General features: G+C 38.7%; 1 protein-coding gene across 7 annotated transcripts in view; it reads left to right on the plus strand.

The window, feature by feature from the left end:
- The first annotated feature begins 7,142 nt into the window (after positions 1-7,142).
- The window catches only part of GALC (galactosylceramidase), a 56,740-nt gene continuing 48,763 nt past the window's right edge, over positions 7,143-15,119 (plus strand). The window contains exons 1-4 of one of the 7 annotated variants that reach the window (XM_039468892.2): positions 7,143-7,363; positions 11,440-11,508; positions 11,757-11,820; positions 13,424-13,537. In XM_039468892.2, coding sequence (XP_039324826.1) covers positions 7,169-7,363; positions 11,440-11,508; positions 11,757-11,820; positions 13,424-13,537 — 442 coding nt within the window. In that variant the 5' untranslated portion in view covers positions 7,143-7,168. Of the gene's footprint in view, positions 7,364-7,440; positions 10,003-11,439; positions 11,509-11,756; positions 11,821-13,423; positions 13,538-15,119 lie in introns of those variants that run through there. The other 6 variants (XM_074392873.1, XM_039468893.2, XM_074392871.1 and 3 more) reach the window with 6 other exon arrangements.

The following is a 15,119-nucleotide window of genomic DNA, read 5'->3' on the forward strand; positions in this document are numbered from 1 at the left end:
AAACAAATTCAGTAAAGTCACAGTATACAAAATCAACACACATATGAATAGTACGTCTATACACTAAAAATGAACTATTCTAAAAATAAATCAAGGAAATAATCTCATTTATAATAGCTATAAAAAATGTGGAAATAAATTTAACAAAGAGATGAAGGACCTGTATGCTGAAAACTGTAAAACACTGATGAAAGAAACTGAAGAAGACACAAATAAATGGAAATATGTTCCATGCTCATGGATTAGAAGAATTTCTATTGTCAAAATGTTCATACTACTCAAATCAATCTACAGATGCAATGCAATTCCTATCAAAATTCCAATGTTATTTTTCAAAGAAACAGAAAATGCAACCATAAAATTTATATGAAATAAAAAATAACTCTGAATTGCCAAAGCAATGTTGGGTAAAAAGAACAAAGCTAGGGGCATCATATGACTTGACTCCAAAATCTACTACAATGTTACAGTAATCAAAACAGTATGGTGCTGGCATAAGAACAGAAACATAGATCAATGGAGCAGAATAAAAAGCTCAGAAATAAATACACACATTTACAGTTAATTGATTTTTGAAAAAGGTATCAAATATATGGGGAAAGGAAGTCTCTTCCATAAATGTTGTTGGGACAACAAGATATTCACATGCAAGGGAATGAAATTAAACCTTTATCTTACCCATATGCAAATATTAACTCAAAATGGGTTAGGACTTAAACGTAAGACCCGAAACTATAAAACTGGTAGAATAAAACTCCAAGACATTGGTCTAGGCAATGATATTTTGGATATGACCCCCAAAACACAGGCAACAAAAGTATAAAAATGGACAAATGGAATTACATTAAACTAAAAAGCTTCTGCATATCCAAAGAAACAGTCAACAGAGTGAAGAGACAACCTACACAATGAGAGAAAATATTTGCAAGCCACACATCTCAGGAGTTACTATCTAAAATAAATAAGGAACTCAACTCAATAACAAGAAAATAAATAACCTCATTAAAAATGGGAAAAGGATCTGAATAGACATTTCTCAAAAGAATACATACAAAAGGACAACAGGTATATTAAAAATGCTAAAAATCACTAATCATAAGGAAAACACAAATTGAAAATATAATAAGATATCACTTCACACTTGTTAGAATGGCTATGATCAAAAAGAGGAAAGAAAATGTTGTCAAGGATGTAGAGAAAAGGGAACCCATGCACACTGTTGGTGAGAATGTGACTAGTTTAGCCACGATGGAAAACTGGCAGTTCCTAAAAAAATTAAAAATAAAACGACCATATGATTCAGCAATCTCACTACTGGATATGTTTCTATTAGACAGAATTGTAATAGATGTTTCAAAAATATTTCGAGTGATGAGAACCTCTTGTACTGTCATTTTCTTCATGCCTGGTACCTGGGGCTAGGTAGACTCTAAAATTCTTTTCCTGGCAGGAGTGCAATCAAGTGGGTACTTGCAATCCAAAGAAGAGCAGAAATATCACAGGTAAAGCATAGGAGGACAGTACAATTTCCTGGAATTTCTTTATTTGAGCAAATCTGTGCTGTAACAATTACCAGCAAAGGACTACAGGTAGTAAAGGCAGTTTTTACAGTGGAGAAATGCAAATATGGAGGCTGATAATTCTTTGCAATTATCACATCAGCCTTGGATTATAACCTGGTGTATCCTTCAGGGTTCCTTGCTGCAGGTCACAGAAACCGTCTGTGGTTAACCTGAGCAGAAAATGAATGACTTAGAAACATATCGTTCAGGATATGGAACGAATTGATGCAGAATAGACTAGAGTCAAAGGACAAAAAGCCAGGTCACTCTCCGAGCATTCAGGTGAGAAAGGCATTGCTTGACCCCACTGCTTTAGGCACCTGAGGCCACCTCTGATGGAGCCTCTATGCAGTTGCCTCCTCTGGACTCTGACATGGCTTTTGTGAAATTTCTCAACTGTGCATACATCTAGTTACTCTTCCAAGGTCAAATTTGCAGATTCAAGGAACTGAATGAGAAAGCCTGTTCATTGTCAGAGCCTGTACTGCATTAAGAGGGAGGATCTGGTTCCTCTAATTCTGATGGAGGCAGAATTCTGCTTCACACCAAGACTCTCACTTGAGGAATCAGCTACACTGGACATGGATTTGCATGACTGTAGACAACAACCCAGCAAAAACAAAAACTGAGACCAATACAAAGGTAGGAATAATCTGTTTTTGCAGAATTAATTGTGGGGAAAGCAGTAAGCTCAAAAGTTATATGATAGTTACCTAGGTATGTCATTTATGTTAACTATTAATATAATAAGCACTCATATAACACATAGGATGTGTGGGTCACTCTTCTAAGTGCTATGTGAATATTAGCTTGTCCAATGTTCACATTAATATATTGCCATCATTATCTCTATTTTATGGATGGGTAAAACGAAGCCCAAGGAAGTTATATAACTTAACCAAAATTACACTGCTACTAAGTGATAGGAGAAAGATTTGAAGCCAGAAAACCTGGGGCTTCAGAGTTAATATTGTAACTAGTACGCTACATATTTACTATGGATGTTTTTATTTGTAGTTATACTTAAGAAAAATGTTCATTGAGCAATTTATAATTTGTTTCATTAGGTGGATTCTGTCCTCTGAATTATTTTCATTTTGTTTTATAAAGTCTTGTATTAATAGAGCCCTATAACATATTTTAGGGAGAAGTTACCGAACAGCTGCAATCAAGAAACATGTTCAAAGTTGAAAGACCAGACAAATAACAGATGCTGGATATATACCAAAAGGAATATAAGTCATTCTCCCGTAAAGACATATGCAAGTTATGGTCATTTCAGTACTATTTGCAATAGCAAAGACATGGAATCAACCTAAATGTCCATCAACAGTCCATCAATGGATAAAGAAAATGTGTTACATACATACCATGCAATACTAAAACAGCTATAAAAAAAGAATGAGCTCATGTCCTTTGCAGCAACATGAATGGAGCTGGAGGCCATTACCCTAAGAAGACTAACACAGGAACAGAAAGCCAAATGCTGCATATTCTCACTTGTAAGTGGGAGCTAAACATCAAGTACATATAAACACAAAGAACGAAACAACAGGCACTGGGGCTGACTTGAGGGTAGAGGGTGGGAGGTGGGAAGTGGTGGAGGATTAAAAAACTACCTATTGCTTATTACCTGGGTGATGAAATAATCTGTGCACTAACCCCCATGACATGCAATTTACCTGTGTAACAAACCTGCACATGCACCCCTGAACTTAAAATAATAGTTATAAAAAATAGCAGATGTTACAGGACAGTTCATGAAGAGAAAGTACTGTACACTCTCATGTCCCAGGGACTCTTACTTTAAGATATGTTTCCAACTCCCTTTGTAAATAATTCTTCACCATTCAGTGATTTTTTTTTAAGTTCAATTCAACTAATATTTATTGAGTATTTAGCATGGTTTGGGCACTGTGCTTAAGAAGTACAAAGAAGAAATAAACTTGGCCTCTGCCCTGGAATTACTGACAGCCTAATAGCAAAAACATGGAACCAACCTAAATGCTCATCAATGGTAGACAGAAGGGGAGGTGGACTGATTTCTAAAGTAAAGACTTCTCCTGAAGTGAGACAACATAATACTATCATACTCTTTTATGATAGTCTTAGGGGTTGGGGGGAAGGACAAAAGAAAACAATCCAGACTGCTATTAGAGTTTATCAATAAATTTTCATTAAAATATCTCTGATCCTTCTCAAGAGACCATTTGATTTTGATCACATTTAATTTAAAAAAGGAGAGATTTGGGGTGGCTGAAGTGTAGTTGTGATACCTAGAAACACCTGTGGTTTAAGAGAAAAACCATCGTGTTTCCTTTGGCAGCACATATATATCGAACATCGGTATGTTACAGAGATTACTGTGGCCCCTGAGTAAGGATGACATGCAAATTCTGTAAGTGTTTCAGATTAAAAAGAGAGAAACACTGTCATTACTTTTTAAACTCATTTAAAATCTGAAAATTGGGACCTTCCTTCTCTCTTACCATCTTATCTCACTGACCCTGATTCACAGACACAAGGGAAGCTAAGCATATGATCACTTGTCTGGTAACTGCCATTTTTATCTACATCTTGAGCACATTTGAGTGTTGTGCACAGCACTTCAAGGTTCTCTGTCAGCTTGCATCGGCCTCTTATTAGAAACATTCTTGCCTAATGGTCTCATGAATATGGACTAGAAATTAAAATCTTTTTCTGGTAAGCAATTTTTTTGATAACTGAATGAATAGGAACTACTGGGACTTCTTGGGAGTTAGATTACCTTTTCCTTTAGAGTTTGTTTCCTCTTTTGTAGATTTCACACATTGCTCAAATATTTGTGGCATGCATTCCAAGTATAAGGTGCAACTCAGGGAGGGGAAAAGGGAAAACTTAGTTGGGCGGAGAGCTAAAGCTGGTCTTTGGTAAATTATTTTAAACAGAAAGACAGCCTGAAAAAATCAAGATACAGGCATAAACAGAGTGGCCTGGGTAAAACTCTGGCCACAGCTGCACTGTTAAGAAAATAAGGTCCAGCATAGAAGCCTTTTGGTCTTTGTGTGATTAGTGGGCTCCCAGGGAAAAGTTTCTTGCACTTTTCAGGCACATACACGGTAGGTTCCATGAGAGCTTGTAAGCGGGTGGAAAGAACAGACCCGCAGTCACACAAAAAAGAGAAGTTGAACTTTGTGCTTACCCAAGACATACCAGCAGCTGCACAGATAAGGGGAGTTACATAGACAGCTTTATAGATAAGTTACACAAACAGCTACAGAGATGAGAGGAGTTTCTTATAAAAACTTTTGGATTCAACTGTAAAACTGGCAACCCATCTGGGACCCCTCTCCACTGAAGAAAGCTTTCTTCTTTTACATAGCAAACTTTCCCTTCAACTTCACTCTGGTGTCCACACTCCTTAATTCTCTTGGTTGTGAGAACACAAGCTTGGATAATATCTCAGACGAGACCATTGACCCATTTCACAATGATGTGCTACTGGAGGATGTATGTTGGGTATTCATATATCATCACGCAACTTCCTAATTTTATGTGTATGGTAGTTTCCTCTGTTTTCACCTTGGTATTTTCTACCTAGTGAAGGTGTTACATGGGTCTTATGTGCTTGTTAAGATCTGGTGAGAGAAACTTAACATTCACTTGATGGAATGGTTACCATGGCTTATATCCACAGATGCTCCAGCTCATGCTTAAAATATTGTGTTAGAACAAATGCATCAGAGTGAATTCTGTAAAGGTAAATCCACAGAACTGGAAAATTACTGGCTTGCATCATAAACTGGTGGCAGTGGGAAGACAGAGTTTAGATTCGTGTTATACTGGGGAGAGAAGAAACCAAGGAAAATAAGTGGTTCATACACAGGGGACTATTTAACTCATCCAAGCCAGAAAACTAGGGAGGGTGAAAGGAGCATTATCAATAATTATGTTTGGACAATAGACATAAGTTGTGACTGTCCTTGGTAAACCAGGATAGGTGGAGAGTAAAAAGAGAGAAAGAACAAACACAGCTAATGTACATTAAGAACCCAGGGATATCAGAGGACCTGATATGCATATTTATGGGATTGCCCAGAGATTTGACCTTCAAGTATAATTGAGTTCTGGAAACTTAGATTTAGGTTTGTGGTTAAGGGGCAAAATAATCAGATTCCAAATAGGGTTCTGCAGACAAGTTCCCACACGTCCTAAGTCTCTGGGTCTTTTTCCTGCCATTGTGACATCTCAGGGGCTTGTGTAGACAATGATAACCAGTTCCATACTTCTGCTAAGAGAAATTTTGGGATTAGAAAATCTTTCTTTGCAGCTCTTTAGAGTCTCTTTAATTTACTTCAATAACAAGGAAATCGGAAATCTCAGGACAGTGTTGAATGTGGCAGAAATTCCAGGGCGATTCATAACTTTCCTACCAATTTAGAGTTATCTGTCTGGAGTGAGTTCAACTGACCGTGGAAGATAGCTTATAAAATTGTAGGGGAGGCAAAATTTCACCTTCATCTATGTAGGGTCCCAGCAGGGCCTTAGTACTAAATTGATTTAAGGTATTAATAGATTGACAGGAGAGAAGCACACAAATTTATTTTACATGGTATGGGGGTTGGGGGGAAGGCTCACTAAAAAAAAAAAAAAAAAAAAAAAAAAAAAAAAAAAAAGACCAAAAGCAGCAGTTAAAAGCATATACACTGAAATGGACAAAAAATAGTTAAGTTATGAAACATGATAAAGTGAAGGGGCTTAGAGTAATTAATTGGGTAGAGAAACGACTAATATATAGATTAACACACTTTTGTTTGGATAGATTTCCCTCGACTTCAACTTTCCGTCCTTGAAGGTAATAATGTTATTTTATAGGGAAGACATCTTTCACATGGGAATTTCATCTCCTGCTTTTAAGACACAGCCAATCAGAGTGATTTTGCACCTGCTGTTTTTTTGTTTTTGTTTTTGTTTTTTTTTTAAGTGCCTTTAATTTAAAATAGTCAATATGGCACAGCAGCATACTTTGAAGCGGTATATTCTTAACTCCTTCAAAGCTAATAGCCTTGAATATGCCAGGGCAGTTACCAGAATGGAGAACCTTCTCAGCTCACATTTGCCACATGTGGAATGCATTCAATGTACTGAGTGCTTACTGACTTTTATCTCAGTCCCTCACTCTGCTGCTCTTCTCGCCTCATCTTACATAACAGAAAACTCAGGCTCCAAAAGCAAACTGATTCCACAAAGACGACAGCGGAACTGGGACTTGGGGTCCAGGCCTGGTCCTCGCACGAGGTGGATACTCCCTGAGATGCTGGGGAAGAGCCACAGCAGGGCCACTCATCGCCCTCTTCCCGTGGTGGACCTTGGACATCCACCCTCCTTGCGTTAAAGTGCTGCAGCCGGTGACGCCGGAAGAGAAGCCGCAAGTAAGTACATGTGAAGTCCGGTGGTTGACCACACACACGCAAGCCCTAAGAAAAAGCACGCTTCTACTTTCCGCAACGCGGCGCGGGCGCCCGCACTCAAAATGGCGGCGTCAGCGTCAGCAGCCTCCTGCCCATCTCCACCGTGGCGCCGACGGGTCCCGCCTCCCCGGGCGCCGGAGTCATGTGACCGACACAATGGCTGAGATGCTGCTCCCGGCTTCCCAGCAACGCCGAGTGAAAGCCATGACGGCCGCCGCGGGCTCGGCGGGCCGCGCCGCGGTACCGCTGCTGCTGTGCGCGCTGCTGGCGCCCGGCGGCGCGTACGTGCTCGACGACTCCGACGGGCTGGGCCGGGAGTTCGACGGTATCGGCGGGGTCAGCGGCGGCGGGGTGAGCGGCGGGCCGCAGTGTCCCGCGGGAGGGCGCCGAGAGCCCGCCCCTGGGGCCCGCCCCACAAGCCCCCGCGGCGTTTCCCTGCGTTTCGACGCGCTCCCGCTTCGGGCACGTTCTGTAGGCTTTCAGTCAGCAGGTTGTTGGGGCCGGCCCGCTGCGGGCTGGTCCGGGTGCGTTTTCGTTTAACTTGAACCAGAAAGGCGGTTAGATTTGAAGAAATGAGGATCTGAGGGTCCAGAGAGTAAGGTGACAGGTCTAGGTAGTGAAGAAGCCGGGACTGGAACCCTCGTCCCCGGCAATGGGGCCCAGGCTAGTTCGTCGAGGAGATAGATGGCGGTCAACGAGCGCGGCTCCAGAAAGGGCCAGGGAGTGCGGGAGCGTCCGTGTGCGAAAGCGGACGCCCCGGGGGGATGCTTTGGCTGTGTCTCTTCCTTTTGGGGGAGTTGGTGGTGGTGGAGTCGTTAAGTCCCGGGCAATTGCCAGGACAGGGTAAGGATGGGCTCTTCCGGAGAGGGTAGCCCGAACAGGATTTTGTTTGGAGGTCGGACTGGTGCCTCGAGGTCTCTTTAGGAAGATAAGTGGCCTGAAACTACCCGGTACTCCCTCTAGGCCGCTGGGCTTTATGGTGGCAGACCTTTGGGTGAGAAAGTTTTTGTTTTTTGTTTTGTACCCTAAATTACATCTAGAGCTTTTTTTTTTTTTTCTTTCTTTTTTTTTTTTTTTTTGAAAATGTTAAGGTTGAATTCTTGTATATTTCGGGTTGAGTTAGATGGAGCTTGCATCCTTCCATTCAACTCAGAACAAGTTTGAATGCTTACTGCATGCATGACGACCTGGCCTGTAGTCCGACCGCATGACACGACCTTCTAGTAGGGGAAGTTTTTTTTCCCTTAGTTGATCCTTCTTGATTTTTAATGCTTTTATTCCCTAATTTGCAATCTCTCCAGCAGTGCTGATGGGTATTTCAGGGGAAATCTGTAGGCTAATGAGCTAATATATTTATTCTTTGCTACTGCTATCTCCTTTTTATGTTTTTGGTCTAAACCTGAAACAGCCAATATTTCATAAAATGAGGCCCCATCTTTTTGATAGCTTTCCTTGTGGTACTAAATCTAGCGTAAAAGCTCATCGAAAAATGGAAGTCTTTGTTTCCATTAGGCTTATTAAGCCCAGTTTAAAATGAGAAGAATCATTTTGTAATTCAGAGTAGGAAAGTCCAATCGAATCTGATAGAATATACAGCAGTTATTAGTATCCCTGTGTATTCAGCTTTATTCCTCATAGGAACTCACTAAATAATGAAAATTATTGCAACCTTATATTTAGATACCGTTTTAAACTTCTTTGTGGAGCCCTTGGTCTCTATCCCAGTTTGTGGCAGTAAGTGTTTAGAATGCTGTCATTTAATCTTCATGTCAGAGAGGGAAATCAGTATGGTACAATGAGTAGTTAAGAATATAGACTAAAGAGAAGATTTCCAAGAGTTTATCTGGGTTCTGCCACTTCACTGTATGACCTTGGTGGGTTATTTATTATAACTCCTCTCTGCCTCACTATCTTTTTTTGGGGATACAGTTATACTTGCATGGCAGGAGCATTGTGAGGATGGACCTGAAGTACTTAGGATGATGTCTCGCAGGTGACTAATTTTGGTTAATAACCACTTTTGGGAGGAGGAAGTTATTTCAAGACCACTGAATGAGGAAGTGTTACCAGGGCTTTTTCCTGGGCCTGTAAACTGTTCCAGGCCTCATTCAGGCAGTGTGGTTAGCAATCCCATGATTTGTTACTGCTTGATGATACATTTTGATATTTGGTTATATTGCCTTTGACTTACGCTGTTGTGTTAGGTGTGGCTGTAGGTTTGCAATAGCGTGATGGATGTGTTTGACTAAAGCTGATACTTTATCTGTTAAACGTGGGAGTGCATAGAGGGCAAAATAAACCCCAGACAGAAAAACACACAGTTTTAATGGTGTACTGTAGGACGGGAAGCATTGTTTACCTAGGGTCAAGGATATGTTAGTGTGCCCATACTGTGTTCATTTAAAGAATGCCTATTTTAATACAACCCCTGCTAGGTTGTAAGCTCTTTGAGAAATATGTATCTTTTAAAAAACTGTATATATAACACTTGACTTTATTGAGAACTTATTATGTGCCAGGTAATGTGCCAAGTCCTTTACATAGACTAATTTTAGTCTTGAAACAGCTGAATGAGTAAGATAACCCACTTTACAATAATTTGCCTATGATTACATAGCTTATAAATGATGAAATCAGAACACAAGCTCCATTTGACTCAGAGTCTCCTGTGTTATGTTGCTTGTACCATTGCAACAGAACCCATGAAATACTTAATGTCTTTAATGAATAACAATAAATGAGGATTTGAACTTGAATAAGAAACAGTCTATGTCTTTAAGGAACTAAGAGGTGAGTCTGAAAAGTAAAGTAGTGATAAGAATGCAGGGTTGAAGTGTGGTGATAGAGATATGAACCTGGTGCCAAAGGAGCCCCAAGAAGACACATCAGATCAGTGGGTAGCGTCAGAAGACATCTTTCCTTGAAGAGGTGGAATTTAAGCTGAAAGATGAATTGGAGTTGCCCATGAGAGGATGTGGGGTGCATTCCAGGTATAAGAACAGAAAAAGTTGTTTGTTACAGCTAGATGGAAGGTGTGAGGGTGATAGGGGTAAAGTATGAGGTTTAGGAACCAAATAATTAAGGAATTAGGGTGCAAAATAGAGCAATTTGAACTTTATCCTGAAAACTTTTGGGGAAGGGAAGGTCTTAGGATGTTTGTACAGAAGAATTTCGTGATTACATTTGTGTCTTGGGAAGGTTACTCTGGTAAGTAGCATGTAAGATAGAATACAGGGTGAGGCAGAGGGGATGCCCTGAGACCACTTACACTGCTCTCTTAAGTGAGGAGGGCCTAGGTTAAGTCAGTGGGTTGAAGAGTAGAGGAAGGATTTGGGAGCTGTTAAGGGTATCTTAGTGACTGAGGGTGCATGGGAAGTTTGGACAACAGGTGGCTCAAATTTGGCAAGTATTCATTACTTAGCAAATTCAGGAAAAGGAGCGGATACATGCAAAAGTGCTATATTTGGTTTGGGGTATATTGAGGTGGATGGGAAGAGTGGCTAGAGAGCAGCTCCATGGGTCTTGGTCTCACTGGTATGGACTGGGGATATTTTGGGTATGAGAGAGTAGATATGGGCTCCACCAGAATGTCAGTGGTAGCATATATGAGAATATAAAATAGAAAGTTGAACCCCATAAAAGTGAAGTATTTTGTCCCAGTCATCATGCATACACCTGGCAGAGTGTCAGCAGTTTGAACCTAGGGCTGTCTGGTTTACAAGCCTGAGGACGTGCTACTGTTTCATGACGAACACCTGCCTCTTTTATTATTATTATTTTTTGCTTATATTGTCTCCCAAAGGATAGATTATGGGTCAGTTACTGGTTTTGTGATTACTTTTTTCAAACCGTTGTATGTTGTGGTCCAGGCATGATCCAGTATTGGTCCTTGCACTGTCCACCATCATCTTTCCATGCATTTTGAGGCCAGTCCTGTGTTAGGTTTTCTTAGTACGGCCTGGTCATTATTGCTGGTTATTCTTACTAGTAACAGGCAGAGTTTATGAGATGGGGAAAGCAGTGTTTTCTTTCAGCATTGCTGCTTGGAATGTTTTCTGGAAGATGTTAAGGGGAAAAATTACCTAAGATTCATCCCTCTCATCTTAGTCCTGAGATATCGTTGCCAAGTGGTTTTAAGATAGAAAACCTAAGTTTCAAGGTAAGTTTGTGATCATGAGGTTAGCAAGCTTACCTCCCAGTTTACCCTTATCCAAGCAGAAGAGAACCTTTTAGCTGTCAGACAAATAGCAGCCCTGCTCGCCCACTGATTGACACAGAAAGGGCAGACAAACAACTTGTGAGGTGCTTTTCCACACCCTGACCTTGCCTGAGGCTATGTGTATACCAGGTGGTGTGCATGAACACTGTAGACAAGCAGTCATGATTGGATTTCTTTTAGTCATACTTTTAAAAACTTTTTTTTTTAGGCAACCTCCCGACTTCTGGTTAATTACCCAGAGCCCTATCGTTCTCAAATATTGGATTATCTCTTTAAGGTAATGAAAAAATAATTATTTCATGGTACCTGTGATATTTTAGAAACTGTGTGGTAAATTTCACCATTGAATTTATTAACTTCACAATTCTAGTTTTTGAAAAAAGTGGCACATTACTTTGAGAATAAATTGCTGTATGAAGTTTTGCTTTTGTTTTTGCATCTGTAAAATCAAAGGCAGTGATTAGTAATTGTCTTGAAGCTTTGTAGAATACAGCACTATGTTAATACTGTCACTTCTTTTCACAGCCGAATTTTGGTGCCTCTTTGCATATTCTAAAAGTGGAAATAGGTGGTGATGGGCAGACAACAGGTAGGAGAATTTGGGAGATAGGATTTCCCCTATCAACATTTTAATCTATACCTCACCATATAGACTATGATTTCAGAATATGTGTAAACAACACAAACGCTTTTGAGATTGATTGTCGCTTATTAGATTGTTCTTTATTTTTTAACTGTAATTATTTTAAGATATTATATAGAATATGACTTCTGTCAAAAACAGTATTCAGACTTTAAATTGCTTATTTAGTTGAAGTAATCTGTAGAAAACAAATCCACAGTTTTCTAAAACCTATATACACAAGACAGAGTGTAGGGACAGTTTTGAATTCTATTGATAAGTTAGAAATATTTTAATTTTCTATAGAATATATAAAATGTTATTATGTGGTAAACATATATATATAGCCAGTGTTTCAGAGATACAGCTTTTTTTTTCTTTTAAAAACAAAACTGTCTTTAATCACTAAATCTCCAGTCTTCATTTTAACTATTTTGATTGGCTTTGGGTAGTCCATGTTATCAATTAGCAGTTTATAGGTCTTTTGTTTCCAGGAAGAAGGAAAAAAAATTCTGTTATTAGATATAGCTTATTATTTATAGGTCAGATTCCATTATATTGAACTCTAGAGTATCTTCTGCATACTTGTATTCCTGCTAGTGATTTGGAAGTAATTCTTTGTTAAACAGATATGTCAGTGTGGTGGTATTAGTGTTTATGTTAAAAGAAAAAGTGCAAAGCAAAAACAAAAGAAACCTCCATAACAGAAACTTTCCCCAAGCTGTTACATTTTACTCTTAAAAGCTTTTAGGCAGAATTGATAATGATAGGCTGATTTCACTTGCTAAAGCTAAATTAGAGGTAGAGATACATAAACAGGCAGTTCTTGTGAATTCTGATGTTTACCTTTAAGAAGAAATGGGCAAGGGCCTCTTGGAAGGCTCTACTTAGCATGTTTGTGAACTGTGGGAATATATGTGGACTTTGATAGCAGTTACCTACCTCAGGGCTATGATAATGTAACCTCTGTTAACTGCAGATGTTAGTGTAGAATTTTGTTATTTTTAGAGTGGATATGTATACTCATTCTTTTTTTCCTCAAAACTCTTACTGTATTAAGACATATTATAGGCTAAAGGCGTGGGGTCTAAGAACAGGGCTCAGGAGCCCAGGGATTCACATCCAGAGTTGATAAGCTGTAAGTTGAGATAATGAGAACTACAGGTTGGACATGGGGATTTGAAAACTGCAGAGAGAGGACATGGAATTTGAAAACCACAGAGAGAGGACATGGGGATTTGAAAACCACAGAGAGATCAAAAGCCCAGAAGAACGAATACTGGGAATTTTTAGTTATATGAGGTGATAACATTTCTCTCAGTACTGCTTATAATAGAAGGTCATGGTTTTATTAAGACTTTTAAATGCTTAAGATAATGAAAAAGGATGAAATAATATACTTTTATCATCCATCCTTAAGTTGTATAAGATTATAATTTGCCCAGCTTCAGGATTAGAACTGGAATACTGCTTTTGTGAAGTGTGTTGATGGGGTGTGGGGAGTGTGAGATGGTCCTAGGAAGTACCATTCATGGATCATTTTCTTCCATTTTTGCTCTTCTCTATTCAGATGGCACTGAGCCCTCCCACATGCACTATGCACTAGATGAGAATTATTTCCGGGGATATGAGTGGTGGTTAATGAAGGAAGCTAAGAAGAGGAATCCTAATATTACACTCATTGGTAAGAAATGAAGTTTGCAGTGCTTCTTCAGTGTCTTTTCCTTTAATTTTTAAATTCTGAGTCATGTTGGTGGAATCTCTGTTAATACCGAAGTACTCATAATATCATTAATACTATCACTATTCTGCCAGCAGCAAAGCATGTGCCAGGGGTGATCCTTTCTGTGCCCTTGTATATTATATTGAATCCTTATGATACCTGTGGAGTAAGGCATGTCTCTTTCCATTTTACAGGAAGAAGCAGTAGAGGCTTCAGAAGGTTATGGCACTGACCTAAGGTCATAGACAGTAAATGGCAGTCAGTTTTAGCACCTAATTTTTTGTTTCTGTGATGCTAAACTACTTTCCTTCACAAAATCTGTCATCAGTATTTGTAAAAGGGTAATTCTATTAATAAAACTGTATATTACATGCAGTAGTACACCTAACTAGTTACAAAATTGTATACTATATATAGTAGTAAACCCCATTTTTATAAAAGGTACATACAAAAGTGTTTTTGTTTGTTTGTTAGTTTTTGAACTTAAACAATATGCTGGTCACTGTTCTAGGGACTCAGGAAGCCAATCCAGTCCCCAGTTCCTACATCTGTGGCGGTTAGGTTCTATTGGAAGGATCATTGGCTAGTTGCTTAAATGGGACTATATATACATTTCACAGTTCTGTGAGAATGCCTACAGAGCCTGTGAAATATTTCAAACATTCAGAGTGGTGGAATTTTTTTCATCATTTGAAATAAGTTTGATTTTTTGCAACAGGCATAAATTCAAACGAAGTTAAATGAAATTAATGATTCGTTTTAAAGACCTGATTTCAAGTTATTTAAAAAATAATTTTCTCAACAATCAAATTAAAGGATTAAATTAATATTTTCTAAGTTAAAAGAAATTAGGAGTAAGTATGTTCTTTATAAATGGGCTTTTGTAAGAGATTCCAGAAATGTTGTGAGCAGTAAAAACATCATTGAATCAGCACATATTCACTGGACTGCTTCCAAGGTCAGACCTCATTTAAATGTAGAAAATATGGCATGCTAAACCATGTCCTAACAAAGACATACATTGTGGGCCTTCAGATTGCATTTAGCATTTCACTGTCTTCAAGAATTCCATTACTCCAGTGTCACGTTTCTTATGTGATACACGTAGGTGTTCCTCCTGAGTTTAGAAAATATGCATTTTGTCATTTTAATTTTCATTTTTTTCAGTGGTGAACTAGTTTGGTAATATATTTATTGCTGAGGAACGTAACTGTTGAGCTTATTTTAATATATTAGTAACAATTTAGATTTAGGATTTTAATAAGTACTTTTCTACTTTTCTCCTTTTTTAACTTAAGTATTATCAGGGTTATTGGAAGAGTATGAACTCATTTGATGTGTATCACTTAACAAGGGTATATTTCTCTATTGAGTCATTGTCATTTATAGTGACATAAGAACAAACTAGTTTTGCTAAATTAGATTACCTAATTAATATTTTAAGGACCCTTAAATTGTAAGAAGATGTGCTAGTGAATGATAAATTTGTGTTATACATAATTCAAAGGAGTAGTTTGGCATAAGCCTTTTAGAATTCTTTGGT

This window comes from Saimiri boliviensis, chromosome 2 (genome assembly GCF_048565385.1).
Source record: "Saimiri boliviensis isolate mSaiBol1 chromosome 2, mSaiBol1.pri, whole genome shotgun sequence".
NCBI classification, from domain to species: domain Eukaryota; kingdom Metazoa; phylum Chordata; class Mammalia; order Primates; family Cebidae; genus Saimiri; species Saimiri boliviensis.